The sequence below is a fragment of the Cynocephalus volans genome, chromosome 3, assembly GCF_027409185.1.
Source record: "Cynocephalus volans isolate mCynVol1 chromosome 3, mCynVol1.pri, whole genome shotgun sequence".
In the NCBI taxonomy this organism is placed as follows: domain Eukaryota; kingdom Metazoa; phylum Chordata; class Mammalia; order Dermoptera; family Cynocephalidae; genus Cynocephalus; species Cynocephalus volans.
This window is the reverse complement of record NC_084462.1, coordinates 23,693,958-23,719,511: the sequence shown is the minus strand read 5'-3', so window position 1 is coordinate 23,719,511 and position 25,554 is coordinate 23,693,958. Positions and strand designations below refer to the sequence as shown.

Sequence of the window (25,554 nt, the reverse complement as noted above, 5' to 3'; positions counted from 1 at the left end):
TTGGAGGCGGGGGGCTTGACGTCAAAAAAATTCTCTAGGTAATTCTAATGTGCAGATAGGATAGAGAACCGTGGTGCCACATCATCTTAGTATTTTCATGGAGGGAAATCTCAATTTAAAAATCTTTCAGAACAAGTGTTTTTAAGAGACTCATTCATGGCAGGGAGAGAAAAAGAGAGAAAGAGCTTCATGAACCTCAGGATGCAAATTGTTTGCACGGTAAAGGCTTCCAGACACAGCTCTTCTTTCCCTGATGCCAATATTTAGTCTTCTGATTCTAGGAGCTAAGCTTTAACAAATACTGAGCACTGGTGTTGTGTCAGATACTGCACTACGGTGTCAGACACAGCACTGAGAATACAATAGTGAACAAGACAGATGAAGACTTTCCAGGGAAAAACAAAACTAATAGGAATAAATAAGAAAGAGATTAAAAAAAAAAAAAAGAAGACTTTCCAGGGAGCTCATGGTATAGTTGGGCTGGGGTTGGGAGGTAGTTAATAGACAAAAAATGAAATTATCACAGATTGTGATGTGTGCTGTGAAAGAAAGTGCTGTGCCAAACAAGTAACAGGGGCTTTAATAAGGTGAACAGAGCCTTCTCTGGAGATTTGACATTTCAGTTGAACTTGATGGTTAAGGAGTCAGCCATCTGAGGAGCTGCGGGATAAGCATTTTAGGCAGTGGACAGAAAATGTGCAGACCCTGAGGCTGGCGAGAGCTGGATATATTTATGGAACTGAAAGGTCTGTGAGCCTGGAGCATCATAAGTAGCATGAGAAGAGATGCCAGATGTAGGCCAGGGCTGAATTATGTGGGGCCATAATAAGGTGTTTGAATTTCCTTGGTGAGGTGGAAAACCAATGAATCTTCAACAGGGGAGTGACATGATTTGATTGGTTTTTAGAAAGATTATTCTGGCTGCTGTGTGGATATTGCATGAGAGAAGGACAAGACTGCTAGTAGGGAGACAGTCAGGAGGTTATTGTAGTTGTCCAGACGACAGACTTACAAGTGTCTTACACCAGGAGGTGGCAGAAGGGTGGCAAGTAGGCAGATCTGAGGTGTATTTGGAGGTGGACCTACCTGCTTGGATTGCGTGCAGAAGTAATAATGACTGAAGTTTACCGAACTTAAGAGCTGGGGTGGTATTTAAGAGACCATTTAGTCCAGTTGTCTGCATTTTATAGGTAAGGAAGCTGAGACCCTGGAAATGTGTGAGGCTGACTTGGTCACAGTTACACAGCTAGTTTGTGAAGGCCTAGTCTAAACTCAGATCAGAAATTTGAAGTTTAATGTTGTTTGAACTATCTGAACACAAGTTAGTAAATATCTTCACTCTGAATGTTTGCCTTTTTGTTAAACCCGTGTTTTCATACACATACATTTTCTCACGTTAAATGAAGAGAAAGTAAAATTTTAACTTCGGTACCTCTAACCCCACTTTGAAATGCTTGGTGTTGGCAGTGCCTGTTGTTGCAGGGAAGGTGTTTTTTAATCTCCACAGTTGCCAGGTTTACTCGGGTACCATTTAGATCCCAGCTGTGGAAGAATTCTAAAAGACTTAGGTAGAGTCTTGGATAATAGAACCATACAGATCATTTATGCATACTGGAATTGTTAAAGGGCTTTTTTAAAAATGGAAAATCTCTATTTAAAAGATTTTTTTTTCATTATCAAACAAAATTGAAAACTTAAAAAAACTTGGTCATATTTAAAGGTGCTGTATATCTCATTGCAAGCCTCATATGCATCAAATTTGACAATGATCACAAAGTGGCAGTTATAATTAAATTAAGGAATAAAATTACATGAGATAGCTTATTGAGTAGCAGGGTTATATACCTATTTAAGTTAACCGCTAGAGGTAGTAAATAGATTATATTATGTTAGGAAAAATTGTGGTAGAAAGAAAATAGCACAGATGCTCTTGTGACCGTGTGTGTGTGTGTGTGTGTGTGTGTGTGTGTGTGTGTTAGAAAGAAAATAGCACAGATGCTCTTGTGACCGCGTGTGTGTGTGTGTGTGTGTGTGTGTGTGTGTGTGTGTGTGTGTGTGTGTGTGTGTGTACACTGCTCTAATCAACTGAACTAATAGGCCAGCCCGATCTTGTGACATTTAACAGAACTATATAAAATCCCTTTTATAATCTAATCTTATTTTTCCCCAACATTTTGGTATGAAATTTTCAAACATATATCAGAGTTGCAAGAATTTAATGATAATACCAATATATCACATCTAGGTTCTACCATTAACATTTTACACTGATTGTTTATCACATAGCCATCCATCTGCCTATATCCTCTCTATCCATCAATTCTTATTTCCTTTTGAAGTATATTAGAGTTAATTGTCAGCTGGTTAGAGTGTGGTGTTATAACACAAAGGTCAAAGGTTCAGATCCCTGTACTGGCCAGCCACCAAGAAAAAAGTCAATTGCAAACAAAATACTTTAGCATGTATATCATTAACCACATTCAGTATTTGTTTATGGTATATTTTGAGGTAAAATTTAATACACTAAAATACGCAAATCTTAAGTGTACATTTGCTAAGCTTTTGACAAATGCATTTGGGTGGGACAACCCAAGCCCTACTCAAGATAAAGAACATTACCATAACCCCAGAAAGTTTCTTCATGCCCTTTCGCAGTTAGTAATCTGATCCCTACACCCACCCAACACAACCACTGTTCTGATTAACCACTAATCAACACAGATCAGTTTTGCGCATTCATTCCAGAACTTCATATAAATGGCATCTTATAGTCTATACACTCATGTAGAATATTTTTGTTCAGCATATTGATTTTGAGATTCATCCATTTTTGTGTGTCAGTAGTTTGTTACTCTTTATTGCTGAATGGTATTTCATTGTATGAACATACTACAGTTTGTTTATCCATGTTCCTATTAATGGATACCTGGGCTGTTTCTAGTTTGGGGCTGTTATGAATAAAAGTGCTTTGAATGTTCTTCTACAGGTCTTTTTGTGAACACGTTTTCATTTTTCCTGGGTCTAGGAGTAGAATTGTTGTGCCATAGGATTAATGTATGTTTAGGTTTGGGTTTTTTGGCAGCTGGCTGGTACAGGTATGGTTTAGTTTTCTGCTGGAACTTTTCCAAAATGGTCTTACCATTTCACACACCCAGTGACATCGTATGAGAGTTTTGGTTGCTCCACATCCTTGCCAATTTTGAAGTTCTCAGTCTTTTAAGTTATTTAACTTTATTAACTATTGTCGTTTGTAAATGATTGAAAGAAAAGTTATACCTATTAGTTTTTATTACTCTCCTAGGGAAGAATTTTTAAAAATTATATAGTTTATTAGTTCTCTTCATTTTCTTTTAGCTTTTTATTTTTATATACATTCAGCCTTACAGAAAGTTGCCCTAGGCCACCCTTCAGCATTTGATACTATTCACCAGTTTTTAATTTAAAATTTCTCTTCCTTCGGCAAATAAGAAACCATTTTCTCTTGGTCTGTCACCAGCTCCCCATCTTAGCTTCTTTGCAGGATTTTCATCCTTTGTGTACCCCTTAAATGTAGTTGTTTCCAGTTCTAGCCTGGATCCCCTTTGTGTTTCTTTAACCTGTCTATTTTGGTCATATCTGACATTCTACTGTCAGGTACTGCCCTTCAACAGCCCACTTTGTCAGTGTTGATTGACTCACTTTATTTTTTAATAATGTATTTGGATTTTTTAATTACAAAAAGGCCTTTACCTCTTGTAGAAATTCAAACAGAGCAGAAATTTATAAAATTTCTAGTCCCACCGCCAACTTCCAAGCCATTCTTATTCCCCAGAAATAACCAGTGTTAATATTAGGTAATATCTTTCCACATTTTTCTTCTATTCACATACAAATACGTACATGTACATAAACACATATGTGCTCAGACACATATTTATTTTTTTAAAACACATACAATACATATTGTTTTATAGTTTGACTTTTACTTAATATAACATGTCTTTCATGTCTATATAGAGAGAGCTACCTGAAATTGATGCAGAGTATCACCATAATTTATTTAATAATTTCCCATTAATGGGTAATAAATAATGCTTCAGTAAACATTTCTTTACGTATTATTTTTGCTAGTGTTTTGTTGGATAGATTATTAGAAGTAGGATTGTACACATTTAAAATTTGTTAAATCCTGCCAGTTGCCCTTCAAAAAGATGGCACTTTTTTACTCTTCTGCTACTGTGGTGACAAGGACTTTCTCCCTTGCCAATACTAGATATTTATTAATCCTTTAACAGTTTCTAGTTTTTACCAATTTATTAGGCAAACTCCATGTAGCGTTGTGATACTGTCAGATCTGAGTAGTTCTTATCATAGGCCTATGACCATCTTCAGTATTTTCTCAATCTCATTCCCCATTAGGTGACTTTTAGCTCTTAAACAAGGAAGATGCTTGGAGACATGACTTCTTTCCTATGTATGTTTCTGCTGGCAGGAGAAACTTCTTAAATCTCAATTTATTCTTATGGCCAAAATGAAGAAAGCCATGCATTTCCAGGAGGTGGAAGTGAAGAATGCTGCAAAGTGGAAGGTAATGTAGAAGTGGCATTTCTTGCTCCTGAGGCCCTTTCGGTCTAGGGCTGCTCATGGGGTTTTACAGGGAAGAGCTTGCAGGGTGTCATTGGTTGTCAGGCTCATTGCAGATAAGGTGATAAGACAGGAAGCATTTATCCCTACTGACCTGTGGCTTTGAGCAGTGTGAGCTCCACACACTTCATCTCCATATCTCTACTTTAAGGAAGTGCCTCCCTCCTTCCACTTTTTTCTAAATATACTCCCTAGGTTGGAGTTGGTTTGGGGTCCATGGGATTATGGAAAGAAACTGATGAGTTACCTTGCTTTCAGGGAGGCTAGTCTAGTTGGGAGGTATCATGCAAGCACATAGACACTCCTAAAGATTTAACAAAACTAAACAGGTGTTCTGAGGGCTAAACTAAATAATAGATATGAAAATGCATTTTAGTTTAAAAAGTATACAAAAAAGGCATTGTTGTCAGAGGTAGAGACTTAAATGTTATGAAGAATGAATGAATACTGTAATGACTAGTACAAAAATATCATGTAGGTGTAAATAAAGGCATAATGGAAATTTGTGGTGGGTGGGCCTGAGTTTTTCTGGATGAGTTGATTAGGATGGAAAGGACCATGGATTGTTGGGGAACCATGTGCAAGGAATTTAGGAAGAAGGGCCAGGTAGAAAAAGGACTGAGCAAATCTTATATTGCCATAGGAGAAGATAAAGAATCAGCGAATGAGAATCAGCACAGAGTTTTCAAAGCTGCACCACTTCCTGGCTGAAGAAGAGCAACTGTTTCTTCAGAGACTGAGCAAAGAAGAAGAAGAGACAAAGGAGAAACTGAAAGAGAACATGTCAAGTCTCAATCAAATGATCACTTCCTTGAAGAACCTCATCTCAGAGGTGGAGGAAAAGAGCCAGGCCTCTACCCTGGAGTTACTCCAGGTGAGGCAGGCATGGGAGGAACTAATCTCTGTCTCTATGGAGTTGTTAGGTAACATCACTAACTGAACTCCCTCTTGTCTTTAGAGCTGAATGTCTTTCCTGGTGAATGGCTTTAATAGAAGTCATGTCTTCTCTTTGTTGGTAATTGTGTTACTGCTATTGTTGCATAGTTAGAGTCAAAGATACACCATTCAGAGAAAAATAATCTGAAATTTAGATATGCTAAGCTCAGGATCTGAAGCACATCTAAGGCTTTTCCATTCATCTTATTTGTACATTTATAATGTATTAAATATATTTAAGCTATACTTTTATCTTTAAGTATTGCTTTGTGTTCCACAGATTTTGAGATATATTATTTTTATGTTGTCATAAGTAGCAGTAGATATTTGTTTTCGTCATTACACAGCAGTCGTTTTCAACCAGAGACGATTTTGATCGCCTGGAGGACAATTTGGAGACATTTTTGGTTGCACAACTTGGGGGTGGTTAATAACTGGCATCTAGTGTGTACAGATGCTGCTAGACATACTGTAATGCATGGCACACACCTCTCCCCAGCCCAAAATGTCAATAGTGTCGAGGTTGAGAAACCCTGCTGTATAGTATGTTATTATATTAACATGCTAAACATAGTATTCATTTTACTTTTGAGGGAAATTTGGATTATTTTTAGTTTTTAGTGTTACAAAAAAGTAGCTATGGATATGCATGAACATATCTCTGTGGTGCACATTTGTGCACATTACTCTCAGTTCTATACCTATGAGAGCAATTCCAGGTCACAGGGCATGCATGTGTTCAGCTTTACTAGATGATTCCAAGTTGTTTTCCAAGTTGGTTGTATCACTTTGCAATATAAGTAGCAATGTGTGAGTTCTGGTTGCTTTCTGTCCTCACTAGTACTTAGAATTATCATCTCTCTAATTTTAGCCACCTTAAAGGTACATAATGTTATCTCATGCCCTCAACCAGCATGCTTTCCCTCCTCCTGAAAGACAGATGGCATATCCCTGATAACTGTGAGAAATAACCTCACCTGTCCAATGCCAAAGAATGGACATGGAGACATGAGGTACAGTGAAGCAAGACTTTAATGACAGTCTTGCAAGATAGGGTGTCTGTTTGGCAGGCACACAGGGAACAGTTACAGCAAGCAGTTTATTCTCTAGTGCACAAATTCCTTCCCCAGTTCCTCATTGGCTGAGTACTATGGGATGCACAATCTTCTCAGATGTTGCCCAAGATTTATTATCTCCTTGTAAGGAATTCCTTTGTCTGATGACTTAGGACAAGCTCACGAAAAAGGCCACCAAAGCCCTGAGAAGGGAGAAGAACCAGGAAATGAAGAGAACAAAGGGGCTAGTGACTAACCACCATCTTGAGGAGTCGTTTCTCAAGAGTGACGTGCTGCTGCTGAGCTCTGCCCGTTCAGGGGCTGTCTGGGAACAGGTTGAGCCAGTTAAACATGCTTTGCTAAGCTATTCCTGAAAATAAATCACTTAGGCTATTTCCTTACAATAACTAGTGAGATTGAGTACTTTTTCATATAGTAATTAACCATTTTTTAAAAAGGACAATTTAGATTTACAAAAAAATTGAGAAGGTAGTACAGATAGTTCTCATATCCTCCCTCACGCAGGTTCCCCTGTTATTAACATCTTACATTAGTATGGTTCATTTGTTATAATTAATGAACCAATATTGATACATTATTATTAACTAAAGTTCATAGTTGATTCATACTTTCTTAGTTTTTACCCAGTGTTCTTTTTGTTTTCCAGAATCCCATCTAGGAAATGACATTACATTTGTTTGTCATGTCTCCTCTTGGGACTGTTTCTCAGACTTTTCTTGTTTTGATGATCTTGTAAGTTCTGGGGAGTGCTGGTTAAATATAGGATGCCCCTCTACAGTAAACTCTCTTTATCCACAGGGGTTACATTCTAAGATCCCCCAGTGAATACCTGAAACCACAGATAGCATTGAGTCCTATGATTTTTCCTATACATACATACCTATGATAAAGTTTAATTTATAAATTAGACACAGTAAGAGATAACGAGAATAGAACAGTTACAAAAATATACTGTAATAAAAGTTATGTGAATGTGGTTTCTCTCTTTCAAAATATCTTATTGTACTGAACTTACCTTTCTTGTGATGATGTGAGAAGATACAATGCGTATGTGATGAGAGGAAGTGAGGTGAAGATGTGTAGGCATTGTGACGTAGCATTAGGTTATGATTGACCTGTATTCCCGAATGTGTGTAGCCATCCCTTACTTGCAGTAAATGGCTTGGTGTAACTTGTTTCAGGGGATCCTTTGCTGAAGTCTTCCATAGGCTAAGTGCTTTCTGGCACAACACGTTGCTGTTGATTGGAACACAGTTCTCTTTGTGTCTTCCACCCACAAATTTAATGCCTTTTCCATCTTAACGGCATTTGTCACACACTGTGGGCCTAACTTTTGCAGTTTGAGGTGCAACACCAAAACTAGTAAAACTAGTATGAATATCTTTTCTCTTCCTCACAATTTCATGAATAGAAGATTCATTCTTACCATAGATCTTAGCAGCCTCAGCGTACAACTTTTTTTCTTTCCTTATTAAGTTGAGAACTTTCACCTTTTCACTTAAAGGAAATACTTCATGGCTTCTCTTTGGCATATCTGATTTGCCAGCTTTACTACTCTTGGGCTTTGAGGCCATAATTAAGTAAAATAAGGGTTACTTGAATCCAAGCACTGCGTTACTGCGATAGTCGATCTGAGAATTGAGATGCTACTGAGTGACCAATGGGTGGGTGGTGTATATAGGGTGGATATGCTGAGCAAGGGAATGATTCATGTCCCAGCATCATGGAGTGGGACAGCATGAGATTTCATCACACTACTCAGAACAGCATTCAGCTTAAAACTTATGCATTGTTTGTTTCTGGAATTTTTCATTTAATATTTTCAGACCACTGTTGACTACAGATTACTAAAACCAAAGAAAGTAAAACTGTGGAAAGTGAAACCATGGATAAAGGGGAACTGCTGTATTGGAATTTGTCTAGTATTTTTCTCATGATTAGACTGGGTTATAGGTTTGGGGGAGAAACTTTTAAAAATACACTAATGGCATTGGTTAGCTAATATTTTACTGAGAATTTTTGCATCTATGTTTTTAAATGAAATGGGTCTATAATTTTTTCTTATGTTTATTTCCTTTAGTGGCTTGAAGAACAAGGTTATACTAGTCTCTTAAAATCAGTTGGGAAAACTTTCTGTTTCTCTCCTTTCTGTCACAACTTAGGATAGGGTTTTTTTAGTTCTCTAAATTTCAGTAAAATTTACCTGTATAAAAAACTCTTCGGGCCCACACATTATAAAGGTGTCCCTTGTGATTATAACTTAAAAGTAATCTTATAAAGCAAATAAGAGGGAAGGAGAAGAGCAGAAGGTTGAAGCTGGAGCCTGTCAAAGGGCAAGCAAAGAAGGTGGCTCTGTGATTGAAAGATGGCAAAATAGGCAAAAGCCAGGAGAGAGTTAACATCATAATGCCAAAGGAAAAAGAGTAGAGTTTCAAGAAGGGAATTGGTCAACATTGTCAGATAGTGCAGAGAGGGATCACATGAAAAAAAAGGAGTAGATTATGTCAGTTCTTTGTCTTTGGCAGCAGGAGATCATATGTGACATTAGCAAAAGCAACTAATAGAAAATTCCTGCTTACAAAGTTGTGTCCTGGGTCTCAAGGGGAAGGTCCATACTTACTTCTTTCTTCTTTTCACAGAATCCAAAAGATGTGTTGACCAGGTAAGAGCTTCTGCTCTCATATGGGAGCCTGAGTGGAATGGTAAAGATATAGGCTGAGCAGAGGAGAAACAAGTTTTGGGCTCCATAGATCAGTCTGGGCACACACCCTTTGGGGTCTGTGGAGGAGGAATTCCACTATTCACTTCTGTGAGGAGGAACACAAGCACCACGTTACTGCAATAGTCGATATGATACCTGAGATGCTACCAAGTAACCAATGGGTGGTGGCATAAAAGTGATCTGAGCTTTGGCCTTGGAACCTTCAGGTGAGAGTTTGGGATCTTGGCTGCCCTAGTTGTCTTCTAAGAAGAGTGGCCTTCTGTCCTTTTCTTAGGAGTGAGAACCAGGATGTGAACTATTCCTTTGAAGTTCTGAACGTGAGGACAGTGTGCCAGATACCAATGATGAAGGAAATTCTGAAGCGATTCCAAGGTGAGCAGAATCTCTACGACTTGGAGCTCCCTAGAAACCTTTCATGTAAGAGAATAAATGGTGAGAGAAGTCTGGAAAGGGAAGAGGAAACAGAGCATGCAGCTAACAGGAGTATCAGGAAAAATGGTAATAGTAAATGGATGTATACTTCATTCAAGAAACATTTATTTAACACACATTGTGTTACAAGGTACTAATGATACAGAAAGAAAGAGACCTATTCTTTTTGTAAGAGTTCATAAGCAAACTGGAGAGACAGACACATACCACTTATTGTAATACAGTATGAGCCAATGTTTATCAGTGGTAGGAGTAAAATGTTACAGAAATTAAGAGGAAGGGCTCTGTTGGCAATGAGGTAGGGAAGTTTTCACAGCAGAGGTGACAGTTCTGGAATTTGAGGGATTAGTAGGAGGTTTGCCCAGTAGAAAATCAGGGTGTACGCATGTACAGAAAATGGAGGGAAATTATCCAGTGTCGCTAAGTCATAAGGTGCACTGCAGGGAAAGGTAGGGACTGAGGTTGAGAAGATGAGTATAGGACAGACTGAAAATAAACTCATTGGATCTCTAGGGAGGTATCAAGGCATGTGCATGTTGTAAAAGCTGTGCAGACAATTCTCGTGCACATCCCTGATTAAGAATCATGTTGTGGATGCTCACTTCCAGCCAAAATGGAGTAACGGGGACTAGATTTACTTTCCTGTCTGAAACAACTGAGAAAACAAACAAAAAACCAAGAGACAGTACATGAAACAAGAACCTGAAACACTGGGCATCTGGCAGTAAAGGACAGTGATCCCTGAGAAATGTGAAACAAATGAGGTGAGCCCTGTGATTGCTCTAGCCTACAGCGTTCAGAGAGTTTCCAGGCCATCTCAGGGAAGAGTAACTGAGGGAAAGCCAGGCAGACTTGTTGAGTTGAAGGACAGAGCTGAGAGTCCAGGTAGAACAAAGCAGTGAGAGTTTGCAGAGTACTGGACAGTATTAGAGAGGAGAGAGCTGTACAGAGAACCCTGATAATCTGCAGAGGGACTCCCTGAGTATTCAGCAGAGTACTGATCAGCGCATGCCCGTGAACTACCTGAGACTGAAGAAAGAGACTTCTAAAATGATTGGAAGGAACAGTTCCTGGTGCTCACACAGGGCCAGGAACAGTGCCTGTTCCTGTTAGCCGTATTAGAAAACTCTTAATTCGTGGGGCACTGGGTAGAGTACTTAAGAATATCTTGCCTCATTAGTGAATGATACTTAGTCCTAGACTGAGCACTACTCTATACCCACCTTACAAATCATGAAAGCAAGACTCAAAAAGACCAGACTGTTTTCAAGTAACTTAACTGCATCCCAGGTCAAAGCTTAAGAAAATTAATAGGAATAAAGAACAAACACCCAACAGAGTAAATTCACAGTGTCTGGCATCCAATCAAATATTATCAGACATGCAAAAAGATAGGATAACAATGATTCATAATGAGAGTAATCAATTAAAACTGACCCGGAATTGACATGGATGTTAGGAAAAGCATGGAAGGACGTTAAAACCCATGTTATAACTGTATTCTGTAAAGAGGCTTAGAGAGACATGGAAGGTACTAAAAATACCCAGATTGAACTTCTAGAGGTGAAAACTATGGTGACTGAGGTGAACAGTGCTCTGGATGGGATTAATAGTGGATTAGACATGGCAAAATAAAAATTAATGAACTTGAAAACAGAGCAGTGGAAACTATGCAAAATAAAACACACAGAAAAAAAGAGTTTAAAAAATGAAAAGAGCATCAGTGACCTGTGGGATAACTTCATGCAGCCTTATCTATGGTGACTAAAGTCCCTAAAGGTGATGAGTAGAGATGAAGATGGGACAAGAAAAATATTTGAAGAAATAACAGCCAAAGATTTTCCAAATTTAACAAAAACTGTAAGTCACAGATCCAAGAAGCTCAACAAAACCTAAGCACGAGAAATATGAAGAAAAGTCCACGAAGGTATATCATAATCAGCTTGCTCAAAACTAGCAATAAAAATAAAACCTTAAATGCAACTACAAAAAAAGAGCATGCTGCTTACAGTGGAACAAAAACAAAGTTGACATTACATTTCTCATTGGAAACAATGCAGGTGAGCAAAGTCTTTATTTATTTTATTTATTTTATTTATTTTTTTTGAGCAAAGTCTTTAAAGTCCTGAAAGGAAAAACATAACCTAGAGTTCTATTACTGGCAAAAATATCTTTCAAAAAGAAAGATGAAATAAAGAAGTTCACAGGTATAGAAAAGCTGAAAGAGTTTATTAACAGTAGACCAGCACTTCAAAAAATGTGAAATGAAGTCCTTCAGGCAGAAGGAAAGTGGTAGCAGATGAAATCTGTATCTATACAAAGGAATAAATTAGTACCAGAAACGGTAAATGACATGAACAAATACACATTTTTGTTGTAATTTAAATCTCTTTGAAAAGTAATTGTGGTGGTAAATTTATTTGTCAGATACACTGGGCCACAGGGTGCCCAGATATTTGGTCAAAGATTATTCTGGATGTTTTTGTGAGAATGTTTTTGGATGAGATTAACATTTAAATCGGTAGACTTGGGGAAGGCAGATTCCCTTCCATACAGTGGGTGGGCTTCATCCAATTAGTTGAAGACCTGAATAGAACAAAAGGCTGACCTTTCCGCAGAGCAAGAGGGAAGTCTGCAACTGACTCTCTTGGACTTCACCTTCAATATTGACCATTACTGCCTGATGGCCTTTGAGCTGGGACATAGGCTCTCTCTGAGTCTTCAGCCTGCCATCCCACACAGGAGATATGAACTTGCCAGTTACCATAATCATTTGAGCCAATACCTTATAATTAATCTCATGCACACACGTGCACACACATATATACATATACACATACATACGGCAATAAACTTCTTATTGGGTCTGTTTCTTTAGAGAATCCTGATGTATACAGTAATTGACCATTCAAACAGACAAAACAGTGTATTGTGGGGTTTGTAACATATTTATAAGTAAAATGCATGAAAACAATAGTGTAAAGATTGAGAGAAAAGAAATGGAAGTATACTATTGTACACTTCTACTGTATGTGAAGTGGTATAATATCACTTGAAAGTAAACCGATCAATTAAAAGTGTATACTGTAAACCTTAAATCAACCATTAAAGTAAAACAGTTATAGCTAATCAACAAAGGAAAGAAAGCGGAATCATAAAAAATACTTCATTAACCAAAAAGGCGGAAAAAAAGAACAAATAAGACAAATAGAAAAGAAATAGCAAGATAGTAGATATAAACTTAAGCATAGTAATAATCACATTAAATATAAGTGCTCTGCATACCCTAATCAAAAGGCAGAGATTGGTTGGATTGGATTAAAAAGTAAGACCCAGGAGAGGCTGCCTCACTTACAGGCACCAGCTTTGACGTGTGGAGCAGGAAAAGAACTGTTTCTTAGCTGCAAAAGCGAGTCTCTAAACAGGGAACACGGCGCCAGGGCTGCTGTGGATGCAGCCAGGATCCCGGAGGCCGGGGCTGCGCTGAAGGCGGCCAGCTGCCCTATTCAGGATTCGAGGTTTCAGGCCGGCATTAACGAAGATTCGTGGGAGCGCCCGAGCCGTGCCGCGACTGAACAGCCCGAGGCGGCAGCGGCCGCGAACGGTAAAGGCGACAAACCAGAAGCAGAGAGTGAGCACCCAACCTGGCAAAGCACTGTGAGTGACCCCTGGCCCAGCTCTGTGTGGGGGGCTGACGACCAACCAGCTCCCGCCTGCACCACCAGGCCACTCACCGCACCGGGGCTGCCTCCATTTTCCCAGGTGCTGGCAGCTCTGCCCAGCTCAGCCGTCACTGAGCCTTCCCACTTGCTTGGCCCAGCGCGGGGCTTTCTGGACCCTGCGGGTCGGCCTCCCCTCCCACTCCCTCCGTGGTTCTCTGGCAGGGCTGGTGGCGTGGGGCGTCCCCGGCCAGTGTCGGGAGGACAAGGAAGTACGGGAGGGCCGACTGTCACTCCACCACACCCTGGACTCCGGCCCCCGGTAAACTTCCTGTTACTGGGAGGAAGATACCATCTCTGCGGCCACCAGTTCGGAAAAAAGCCTAACGAATTTCTGGTTGGGAATAGTATGGTAGGAGAGTTCCCAGGTCCGCATGAACCTGCCAGAGAACAGGCTGCAGACAGGCGCTAGATTGGGTCTATGCCGGGGGAATACAAAGGTGAACAAGACCCGAGAAAGATCTACACAGTGCTACAAAAGCACCCAGAGCGACCGGTCATCTGTGCCTAGCAGAAACCTGGTAGACTTCCTGGGCGAGGTGGTGCCGAGCAGGGTCTTGAAGGTCCAGCTGATAGACGAGGGGTGCAGAAGACACGCCCCAGCCCAGCACAGTGCGCACAGAGTGGGGAGACGTGTGGCCAGGGAGGCGGAGACTCAACAGAAACCACACACCCGGTGGGGTCGCCACTGCACGATCCAACAGCCTGGGACAGAGCACACGGAACAGGGAGAAGTCCTGCACAGGAAGTGAAAGCTCAACAGAGATCACATACCCTGTGGTACGTGATCCACCAGCCCAGCAGAGTCCAAGCTGACCAGAAAAGTGGCTCCCCGGAGAAGCCCAAGACCCGAGGCAACCACACACACAAGGCACTAGAGGCCAACTGAGCAGTCACCGAGGGAGCCATACGAAATTGGCAACCACAGCAACATCCTAGTTAGTCATTAGTCTCAAACCGGTGGTCTGTGAAACCCCCTGCCACAATGAATAAACCCCCCCAAAAAAGATACCAGAAATACAAAAAAATCAAGAAAGTACACCACCAAAAGTTAATAAATCTCAAACTCTAGATCCTATAGAACAAGAAGCCCTTGAAATAACTGACAAGGAATTTCGAGTGATAATTCTAAGGAAACTGAATGAGATACAAGAAAACTCAGCTAGACATCATGATGAAATGCGGAAAAGTATACAGGATCTGAAAGAGGAAATGTACAACGAAATCAATGTCCTAAAAATAAATGTAGCAGAACTTGCTGAACTGAAGAAGTTATTCAGCGAAATAAAAAACACAACGGAGAGTTTAACCAGCAGGCTTGTCGAAGTTGAAGAGAGAACCTCTGAACTTGAAGATGGGCTGTTTGAAATAACACAAGCAGACAAAAAGAAAGAAAAAAGAATCAAGGACATTGAAGAAAATCTGAGAGAGATATCAGACAACCTTAAGCGATCAAATATCCGAGTCATGGGTATTCCAGAAGGGGAGGAAAATGGAGATTCCATTGAAAACATGTTCAACAAAATAGTGGCAGAAAACTTCCCAGGTATAGGAAAAATCACAGATCTTCAGATCCAGGAAGCTCAACAATCTCCAAACGTATTCAACCCAAAAAGGTCTTCTCCAAGACATGTCATAGTCAAATTGGCAAAACTCAGAGACAAAGAGAGAATCTTAAAAGCTGCAAGAGAGAAGCGTCAAATCACCTATAAGGGAGCCCCAATCAGGTTAACATCAGACTTTTCATCAGAAACCCTAAAAGCTAGAAAGGAATGGGATGATATTTTCAAAATACTAAAAGGCAAAGATTGCCAGCCAAGAATACTCTACCCTGCAAGGCTATCCTTCTGAAATGAAGGGCAAATAGTATATTTCTCAGACAAACAAAAACTGCGGGAGTTCAGTACCACACGACCACCCTTACAAGAAATCCTCAAGGGAGTACTGGGTTTGGTTCCTGAAAAATAACTTCCACTGCCATAAAAACCCAAGAATAATCAATACCCACTAGTATAATAAAAATGGCATTTATGAAGAGAAAACAAGCAAACAAAAACACTATCTACAACCTAAGGAACCAACAAACACAGAAACCAAACAGTAAATCAGAAAGCAAGGAACAAAAGACACCTAAGACAACCAAACAACCAATAAAATGCTAGGAATAAATCAACACCTTTCAATGTAAAAGGCTTAAATTCCCCAATTAAAAGACACAGACTGGCTGACTGGATCAAAAAGCAGGACCCCAACTATATGCTGCCTACAAGAGACCCACCTCACCCATAAAGATTCACACAGACTAAGAGTGAAAGGATGGAAAAAGACTTACCATGCAAACAGAAAAGAAAAACGAGCTGGAGTAGCTATTCTTATATCTGACAAAATAGACTTTAAACTAAAAACCATAAAAAGAGACAATGAGGGACACTACTTAATGATAAAAGGACTGATCCATCAAGAAGACATAACAATCATAAATATGTACGCACCCAATATTGGAGCAGCCAGATTTATAAAACAAACTCTATTAGACCTAAAGAAGGAAATAGACACTAATACCATAATAGCAGGGGACCTGAACACCACACTGTCAATATTAGACAGATCATCTAGGCAAAGAATCAGTAGAGAAACACAAGATCTAAACAAGACTCTAGACCAATTGGAATTGGCAGATATCTACAGAACATTCCACCCAACAACCTCAGAGTATTCATTCTTCTCATCAGCACATGGATCATTCTCCAGGATAGATCACATATTAGGTCACAAATCAGGTCTCAATAAATTCAAAAAAATTGGAATTATCCCATGTATCTTCTCAGACCACAATGGATTAAAACTAGAAATTAATAACAAACAAAACTCTGGAAACTATACAAACACATGGAAATTAAACAGCATTCTACTTAATGACATATGGGTCCAAGAAGAAATCAAGCAAGAAATCAAAAAATTTATTGAAACTAATGAAAACAATGATACATCATACCAAAACCTGTGGGATACTGCAAAAGCAGTATTGAGGGGGAAATTTATTGCATTAAACGCTCACTTCAGAAGAATAGAAAGATGGCAAGTGAACAACCTAACACTTCACCTTAAAGAACCAGAAAAACAAGAACAATCCAAACCTAAAGTTAGCAGACAGAAAGAAATCATTAAGATCAGAGCAGAACTGAATGAAATTGAAACCCAAAAATCAATACAAAAGATCAATGAATCGAAAAGCTGGTTTTTTGAAAAGAAATAAAATCGACAAACCATTAGCATGGCTAACAAAAAAAAGAAGAGAGAAGACTCAAATAACAAAAATTAGAAATGAAAAAGGCGATATTACAGCTGACTCATCTGAAATACAAGGAATCATTCGAGACTACTTTAAACAACTATATGCCAACAAATTTGAAAATCTGGAGGAAATGGATAAATTTCTGGACACACACAAGCTCCCAAAACTGAACCATGAAGACATAGAAAATTTGAACAGACCAATAACAATAAAGGAGATTGAAGCTGTTATCAGAAGGCTCCCAACAAAGAAAAGCCCAGGACCAGATGGATTCACAGCAGAATTTTACCAAACATTCAAAGAGGAATTGACACCGATTCTTTACAAACTATTCCAAAAGATTGAAACGGACGCAAATCTCCCAAACTCATTCTATGAAGCAAACATCATTCTGATACCAAAACCAGGTAAAGATATAACCAAAAAAGAAAATTACAGGCCGATATCCTTGATGAATATAGATGCAAAAATCCTCACTAAAATACTAGCAAACAGAATATAGCAACACATATGTGAAATTATTCATCACGATCAAGTGGGATTGATCCCAGGGATGCAAGGTTGGTTCAACATACACAAATCAATAAATGTGATACACCATATTAATAAACTCAAACACAAGGACCATATGATCATCTCTATAGATGCTGAAAAAGCATTTGATAACGTTCGGCACTCATTCATGACAAAGACCCTCTATAAGTTAGGTATAGAGGGAAAGTATCTCAACATAATTAAAGCCATATATGCCAAACCCACTGCCAATATCATCCTGAATGGGCAAAAGCTGAAAGCTTTTCCTTTAAGAACGGGAACTAGACAAGGATGCCAACTCTCACCACTCCTATTCAACATAGTGTTGGAAGTACTAGCCAGAGCAATCAGAGAAGAGAAGGAAATAAAGGGCATCCAGATTGGAAAAGATGAAGTCAGACTGTCCCTGTTTGCAGATGACATGATCCTATATATCGAACAGCCTAAAACCTCTACAAAAAAACTGTTGGAATTGATAAATGATTTCAGCACAGTAGCAGGATACAAAATCAACACACAAAAATCAGTAGCATTTCTTTTCTCCAATAGTGAACATGCAGAACGAGAAATCAAGAAAGCCTGCCCATTTACAATAGCCACCAAAAAAATAAAATACTTAGGAATTGAGTTAACCAAGGAGGTAAAAAATCTCTACAATGAGAAATACAAACCAGTGCTGAGAGAAATTAGAGAGGATACAAGAAGATGGAAAGATATGCCATGCTTTTGGATTGGAAGAATCAACATAGTGAAAATGTCCATACTACCCAAAGTGATATACAAATTCAATGCAATCCCCATCAAAATTCCAAAGACATTTTTCTCAGAAATGGAAAAAACTATCCAGACATTTATATGGAACAATAAAAGACCACGCATAGCCAAAGCAATGCTGAGCAAAAAAAATAAAGCTGGAGGCATAACACTATCTGACTTTAAGCTATACTACAAAGCTATAATCACCAAAACAGTACGGTACTGGCGTAAAAACAGACACACTGACCAATGGAATAGAATAGAGAATCAAGAAATCAACCCACACACTTACTGCCATCTGATCTTTGACAAAGGCACCAAGCCTATTCACTGGGGAAGGGACTGCCTCTTCAGCAAATGGTGCTGTGATAACTGGACATCCATATGCAGGAGAATGAAACTAGATCCATACCTCGCACCGTATACTAAAATCAACTCAAAATGGATTAAGGATTTAAATTTACACCCTGAAACAATAAAACTTCTTAAAGAAAACATAGGAGAAACACTTCAGGAAATAGGACTGGGCACAGACTTCATGAATACGACCCCCAAAGCACGGGCAACCAAAGGAAAAATAAACAAATGGGATTATATCAAACTAAAATGCTTCTGCACAGCAAAAGAAACAGTTAACAGAGTTAAAAGACAACCAACAGAGTGGGATAAAATATTTGCAAAATATACATCTGACAAAGGATTAATATCCAGAATATATAAGGAACTCAAACAACTTTACAAGAAGAAAACAAGCAACCCAATTAAAAAATGGGCAAAAGAGCTAAGTAGGCATTTCTCTAAGGAAGATATACAAATGGCCAACAGACATATGAAAAAATGCTCACCATCACTCAGCATCCGGGAAATGCAAATCAAAACCACACTGAGATACCATCTCACCCCAGTTAGGATGGCTAAAATCCAAAAAACTCTGAACGATAAATGCTGGTGAGGTTGCGGAGAAAAAGGAACTCTCATACATTGTTGGTGGGACTGCAAAATGGTGCAGCCTCTATGGAAAGTGGTATGGAGGTTCCTCAAACAATTGCAGATAGATCTACCATACGACCCGGCTATCCCACTGTTGGGAATATACCCAGAGGAATGGAAATCATCAAGTCGAAGGTATACCTGTTCCCCAGTGTTTATCATAGCACTCTTTACAATAGCCAAGAGTTGGAACCAGCCCAAATGCCCATCATCAGATGAGTGGATACGGAAAATGTGGTACATCTACACAATGGAATACTACTCAGCTATAAAAACGAATGAAATACTGCCATTTGCAACAACATGGATGGACCTCGAGAGAATTGTATTAAGTGAAACAAGTCAGGCACAGAAAGAGAAATACCACATATTCTCACTTATTCGTGGGAGCTAAAAATTAAACACACACACACACAAAAAACCGGGGGGGAAGAAGATATAACACCCACAATTACTTGAAGTTGATACAACAAGCAAACAGAAAGGATATTGTTGGGGGGAAGGGGGGAGGGAGAAGGGAGGGAGGTTTTGGTGATGGGGAGCAATAATCAGCCACAATGTATATCGACAAAATAAAATTTAAAAAAAAAAAACGATAAAAAAAATAAAATAATAAAAATAAAAAGTAAGACCCAGCTATGTGCTATTAGAAACACATGAAATATAAAGACCCATATATGTTCAAAGCAAAAGAATGTAAAAAGATAATTATGTTAATACTAATCAAAAGAGCTCTGGAATGGCTACATTAGTATTAAAGTAGATTTCATAGCAAAGACTATTACCAGAGATAAAGAAGGTCATTTCCTAATGATAAAGGGGTCAATTCATTAAGAGGACATAATTCTAAACATTTACGGACCTAGCAACAGAACTTCAAAATAGATTTTAAAAAAGTAAGAACTTTGAGGAGAAATTGACAAATGAATAATTATAGTTGGAGTTTTCACTACTTTCTATAATTTTTAGAACAATAGGTAGCAAATGAGCAAGGATATAGATAGATCAAGGTGGACCGTCAAATAATTCTCAATAAGTTCAAAAGGATTCAAGTCATAAAAAGTGTATTCTCTGACAACAATAACATTGGAATTGAGTAGCAAAAATATCCCTGGAAATCACCAAATGTTAGAAAACTAAATAGCACACTTCTCAATAACCCATGCATTAAAGAAGTCAAAAGGGAAGTTAGAATATACTTTGAAGTGAATGGAAAGGAAAACAACATGTCAGAATTTGTGGGATGCAGCTAAAGCAGTATTTAATGAGAAATTTATGCTACTAACTATCCATATTAGAAAGAAGAAAGTTCTCAAATCAGTGACCTCTGCTTCCACCTTAAGGCATTAGAAAAAGAAGAATATGTAAAGTCCAAAATAAATAGAAGAATAGAAATAATAAAAATCTGCAGAAATTATTACAATAGAATACAGAAAAACAATAGAAAAACCAATAAAACCAAAAGCTGGTGCTTTGAGAATATCCAACAAAATTGACATACCTTTAATCAGATGATCAGGAAAAAAGAGAAGGCACACATTACATCAGGAATGAGAGAAGTGACATCATTACAGATTCTACAGATATTAAAAGGATAATAGAATACTATGAGCAGCTTTATGCCAATAAATTTGACAACATAGATGAAATGAACAAATTTCTTTAAAAAAACAAATTACTAAAGCTGACTCATGAAGACATGGATAACTGGAATAACCTTATTTCTATTAAAGAAATTGGTGTTACAGTTAAAAACCTTCCCAAGTGGCTCCGTTGGTGAATTCAGCAAACATTTAAAAAATAAATACCAATTCTACATGAACTCTTATAAAAAACTGAAGAGGACGGGACATTTCCCAATTCTTTTTATTAGGCCAACAGTATCATGATACCAAAATCAGATGAAGATATTACAAGAGAAAAGAGCTATAGATCAACGTCTCTCATGAACGTAGATACAGAAATTCTAAAGAAAATTTTAGCAGATTGAATTGAACAATGTATTATTAATAGTATAGCACACAATAATCACAACCAAGTGGGATTTATCCCAGAAGAGCAGGATTGGTTTAACAATTAAAAATCAATGTAATTCACCATATTAGTAAACTAAAAAAGGAAAACCATATGATCATCTCAGTTGATGCAGGAAAAGCATTTGTCAAAATCCAACATCCATTCCTGATTAAAAACAAAACACAAACTAGAGAGACATGGAGAGTCTGGGAGGGAGGGGAATTTGGAGGCAGGGAGGCCAGGGAGGAAGTTATTGACACAATTAAGGTGAGAGATGTTGACGGTTGGAGTGAAGACAGTGGCAATGGGAATGAAGAAGAGGAAAAGAACCTGAGTGATATTTCCTCTTCTAGAGCTAGAGTTGGTAGGTCTTGGTGTCTAATTAGCCACAGAGGGTCAGAAGAATCAAAAATAAGCTCAAGATTTTGAAGCACGAGTGCTCAGGTAATGGTAATGCTCTGGCACCTTAGAGAACATAGAAGACAAGATGTCTGCATGTGAGAGGATTAGTCTCAAGTGGGTAGAAGAGAGCATAGGAAAATGAGTTCAGTTTTGAATTATCTGTTGGGGACTTGTGGAGATGCCTACTAAACAACTAGAACTTGTGAAGAGGGACCTTATTAATCTCTCTTCTGTGTGACATCTGTGTGTAGCTGTACAAAGAATCTGTAAGTCAACAACTTTGGTTCTGGTCCTGATTCAAGAAGTCAGGATTTGTTAATGTCTCCAAATCTTAGGCTGATTGTGAAGCGTTGGGGTCATGAAATAATAAGCTCCCTGTTTTCTAAGTCTTAGTCTTTAGAGCAGAAGGGAAATGAGGATTTCAGGTTGCTAAATGCACCTAACGAGCATTTGGGAGACGGTGAGAAGTCTTCTCCCTAACAGTATTTAGGAGGAGAAAGATGAAACCAAAGCTGGAAAAGATGGACATTTCTGGAGGAGGGTTGACGATAAACTGTTGCATTATTTATCTTAGCTCTCATTTTCTCTGCAGTGGCTGTTAACCTAGCTGAAGACACAGCTCATCCTAAACTTGTCATCTCCCAGGAAGGGAGATATGTGAAAAACGGAGCATCAGCCGGTTCTTTGCCAGTATTTTCTACAGCATGGAACTACTTTAGTGGATGGAGAAATCCTCAGAAGACCACACATGTTGTAGAGAGATTTCAACACTTACCCTGTGTTCTGGGAAAAAACGTTTTCACTTCAGGGAAACATTATTGGGAAGTTGAGAACAAAGATAACCTGGAGATTGCTGTGGGGGTGTGTCGGGAGGATGTCATGGGGATTACTGATAGTTCAAAAATATCACCCCATGTGGGAATCTGGGCTATTTATTGGAGTTCAGCTGGCTATCGGCCTCTAACAAGCCTCCCTGTAATTCCTACCAATCAAGAGTCACCTCTTCACCGGGTGGGGGTTTATCTGGATCATGGGGCTGGGAATGTCTCATTCTATAGTGCTGTGGATGGAGTCCACCTACACACTTTTTCTTGTTCTTTCGTCTCACGCCTCCGACCATTTTTCTGGTTGAGTCCATTAGCATATTTAGTCCTCCCACCAGTGCCTGATGGGAAGTGAGGTTATTTTTCCCTGCCCAAGAATCTCTCCATATACCCCAGCCCAGGGACATACATTCTTTGGCCCTCTTCTTTTGCTTTATATGTATCCCGGGTAGTCCATCAGTACTGTCCATTCAGATTCCAATTTCATGTTCTGTTCAGGTCCCTGCATATCCTGTGCATACACAGATATGGCAGTCCTCATTGGCTGTCTTCCTGGTAGTGAATCCCCCAATTCCTGCCACCTTTTCTGGGTCTTCCTAATTGAACTGTTTGGTATTCCCCCTGCATGTACTTCAGAAGAGGCAGTCCCATGTTAGCTAATTCTGGCCAATGGAGATGGGATGGGAAATTTTCCAAGGTGCTTTTGGGGGATGTCTTTTTAGATTTTTAAAAGATGTTTGGGAAGATATAGCCCCACTTCTGATGTTAGCAGCTCAGGAGAACACAGGAACAGTGGAAAGGGAAAAGAAACACAAGCTTTGTTGCCATCATTAAACATTGAGATGTCTCTAATCCCAAACTTCTTGTTATATGAGATAATTACTCCCTTATTATATAAGGCAATTTTAGTTGCATTTGGTTACTTACAGTCTGAATTCCCCTAATGGGTACTACAGGCATATAGCATGGACATCCCATGGTATAGGCTTATCTAATTTTTTCTTAAATTTGACAAATTTATAGAATCCTTTTCTGTCGTCATGCAATGCTTGTCTTTTTTTTTTTTTTTTTTTTTCGGTGGCTGGCTGGTACAGGGATCTGAACCCACCTCTTCTTTCTAGTAAATACTGACATTCCCCACTTGTCTGGACCAGAAAGTTGAGGAAATCTTTCCTGCTCTGCCATGCTGCTCTCCTGACTATTTCTCTGCCCTCACCTGTTCACTGTGGTGTACATTTGTCAGAGTCATATATTGTATGTACAGGGTTGTTAATGGAAATTGAACTATTTGTACAAATGACAAAACTGAAACCATTAGAGTAATTAGCTCATTATTGCTTAGCTGACAAATGGGGGTATTGGGATTAAAATCCAGATTTGTCTGAGATGAAAGCCCATGCTCGTTTCTATTCTTCTTTTCTTTGTAAGCATTTATTGAATGCTGGTTGTGGGCCAGCATCATCTTTATTTCACCTTTTTGTTTTATGGTTTTTATCCTGTGTGTGTTTTATTCACTTTACATTTCTGTTTGAGATTGTACACAGAATTGTGACAATTACTGGATAGTTACTTTTTTAATCTGATTTTTTCTCTTTGGTTATAAAAGTCATGTGCACTTATTGTAGAGAATTTGGAACATGTTCCCCATCCTATGTCCCACTCTATCCTTCCTTGTTTTTCTGTTCAACCTGAGCAACCCCCTCATTCAACAATTTCTTCTGAGTTCTTAATTCTCCGGGATACTTTCTGTTATGGTTTGAATTGTGTTCCCCAAAAAGATATGTTGAAGTTCTATCTATCTGTGAATGTTACTTTATTTGGAAATAGGATCTTTGTGAATGTAATCAAGTTAAGATGAGTTTTTTGAGTGGACCCTAATCCAGTATGACTAGTATCCTAATAAGAGAGAAATTTGTATATACACACATATGCACATACACACACAGGAAACTGCTATGTGAAGACACTGAGGGAAGATGGCTACGGGAGACTGAGGCAGAGATTGGAGTTATGCTGCCACAAGCCAGGGAATTCCTGAGGCTATTACAGGTGAGAAAGGCCAGGAAGAATCCTTCCCAGAAGCTTCAAAAGGAGCATGGCCCTGCCAACATCTTGATTTCTGACCTTCAGCCTCCAAAACTATGAGACAATAAATTTGTATTTATGTCATCCAGTTGGTGGGTAATTTTTTATGGTAGCCCCAGGAGATGAATAAATTTGCCCATCAGGACTTCCTCCAGAACCTGCCTTGCTAATTTCCAATCCTTGGAAAACTCATCAGTACCTTTCCTCCACTCTTCCTTCTGTACTGTTCCAAGGTTGATTGGATCTACTACAAATTCTTGCTCTCTGACTTCAAGTGGGCTTGGTGAACACTTTTTTTATCCCTTGACTTCCCTTTAAATCTTTGGTGGTCTCAAAGTTGAGCAAAATATAGAGATGAATCTAAACAAAACATTTTATTTGGGAATCAGAATTGCAATTAAGGGCAAACACACGGATCAGGGTGGTCTTTGGTATGTCCAAAGAACAAAGAAAGGTTTGGGAATTTTATTAGAGAAGTGCTATGTATTGTTTTGGAAGAAAGCTCATTGACAGCAATAGTTTTGCGGAGTTGACAAGCTCTGATTGGTGAATGATGGACAATAGGTAAAACTAATCTTTGAGTCACAGCAGTTTGTTTTAGCAGTAACTAGGTAAAACTGGCCCTAGGGGTATAGTAGATAATTTTCAACAGCTGTGCTTGTGGAACATTTGGGGAGCAGATACTATGTGCCATGAGTGCTTTTTCTCCTTGGCCCCTCAACTCTGATCTAGTTTGAGTATGACAAGAATGACCCCGTTTATATAATTAACTAACACATTTCCCCATTTTGATCAGACCTTTCCCTGAAAGCATTGCTGATGAATCATCTTGAAGTTGGGCTCAATTGTCCCTCAGTGCTGGGATGGACCCTGTCCCAGGTTGTCTCTGTCCCATCAGAGGGGTGGAGATGGGTGGGGGTGTGAGGGTGGGGAGGAGTATGGGAGTATATGTCAGGGACGAGTCATACTTGAGCAGCAAAAAGGCAGGAAGGAAAAATTCCCGCAGGGCAGATTTATCTAGAGTTCAGCATCAGGTGTTACCTTATTAGTCCCACATGTGTTAGTAATCATCTTGGGCATTGGGCTAACATTATCCTATTGGAAGAACTGGCTTTACAAAGATTACACAAGCAACAAGAACATA

General features: G+C 39.0%; 1 protein-coding gene across 1 annotated transcript in view; it reads left to right on the top strand.

Moving 5' to 3' along the window:
* TRIM4 (tripartite motif containing 4) overlaps positions 1-24,494 on the top strand; it is a 28,495-nt gene extending 4,001 nt beyond the window's left edge. The window contains exons 2-6 of the mRNA XM_063088364.1: positions 4,472-4,567; positions 5,267-5,497; positions 9,275-9,297; positions 9,632-9,729; positions 22,094-24,494. Coding sequence (XP_062944434.1) covers positions 4,472-4,567; positions 5,267-5,497; positions 9,275-9,297; positions 9,632-9,729; positions 22,094-22,680 — 1,035 coding nt within the window. The 3' untranslated portion in view covers positions 22,681-24,494. The remainder of the gene's footprint in view (positions 1-4,471; positions 4,568-5,266; positions 5,498-9,274; positions 9,298-9,631; positions 9,730-22,093) is intronic.
* The last annotated feature ends 1,060 nt before the right edge of the window (positions 24,495-25,554 follow it).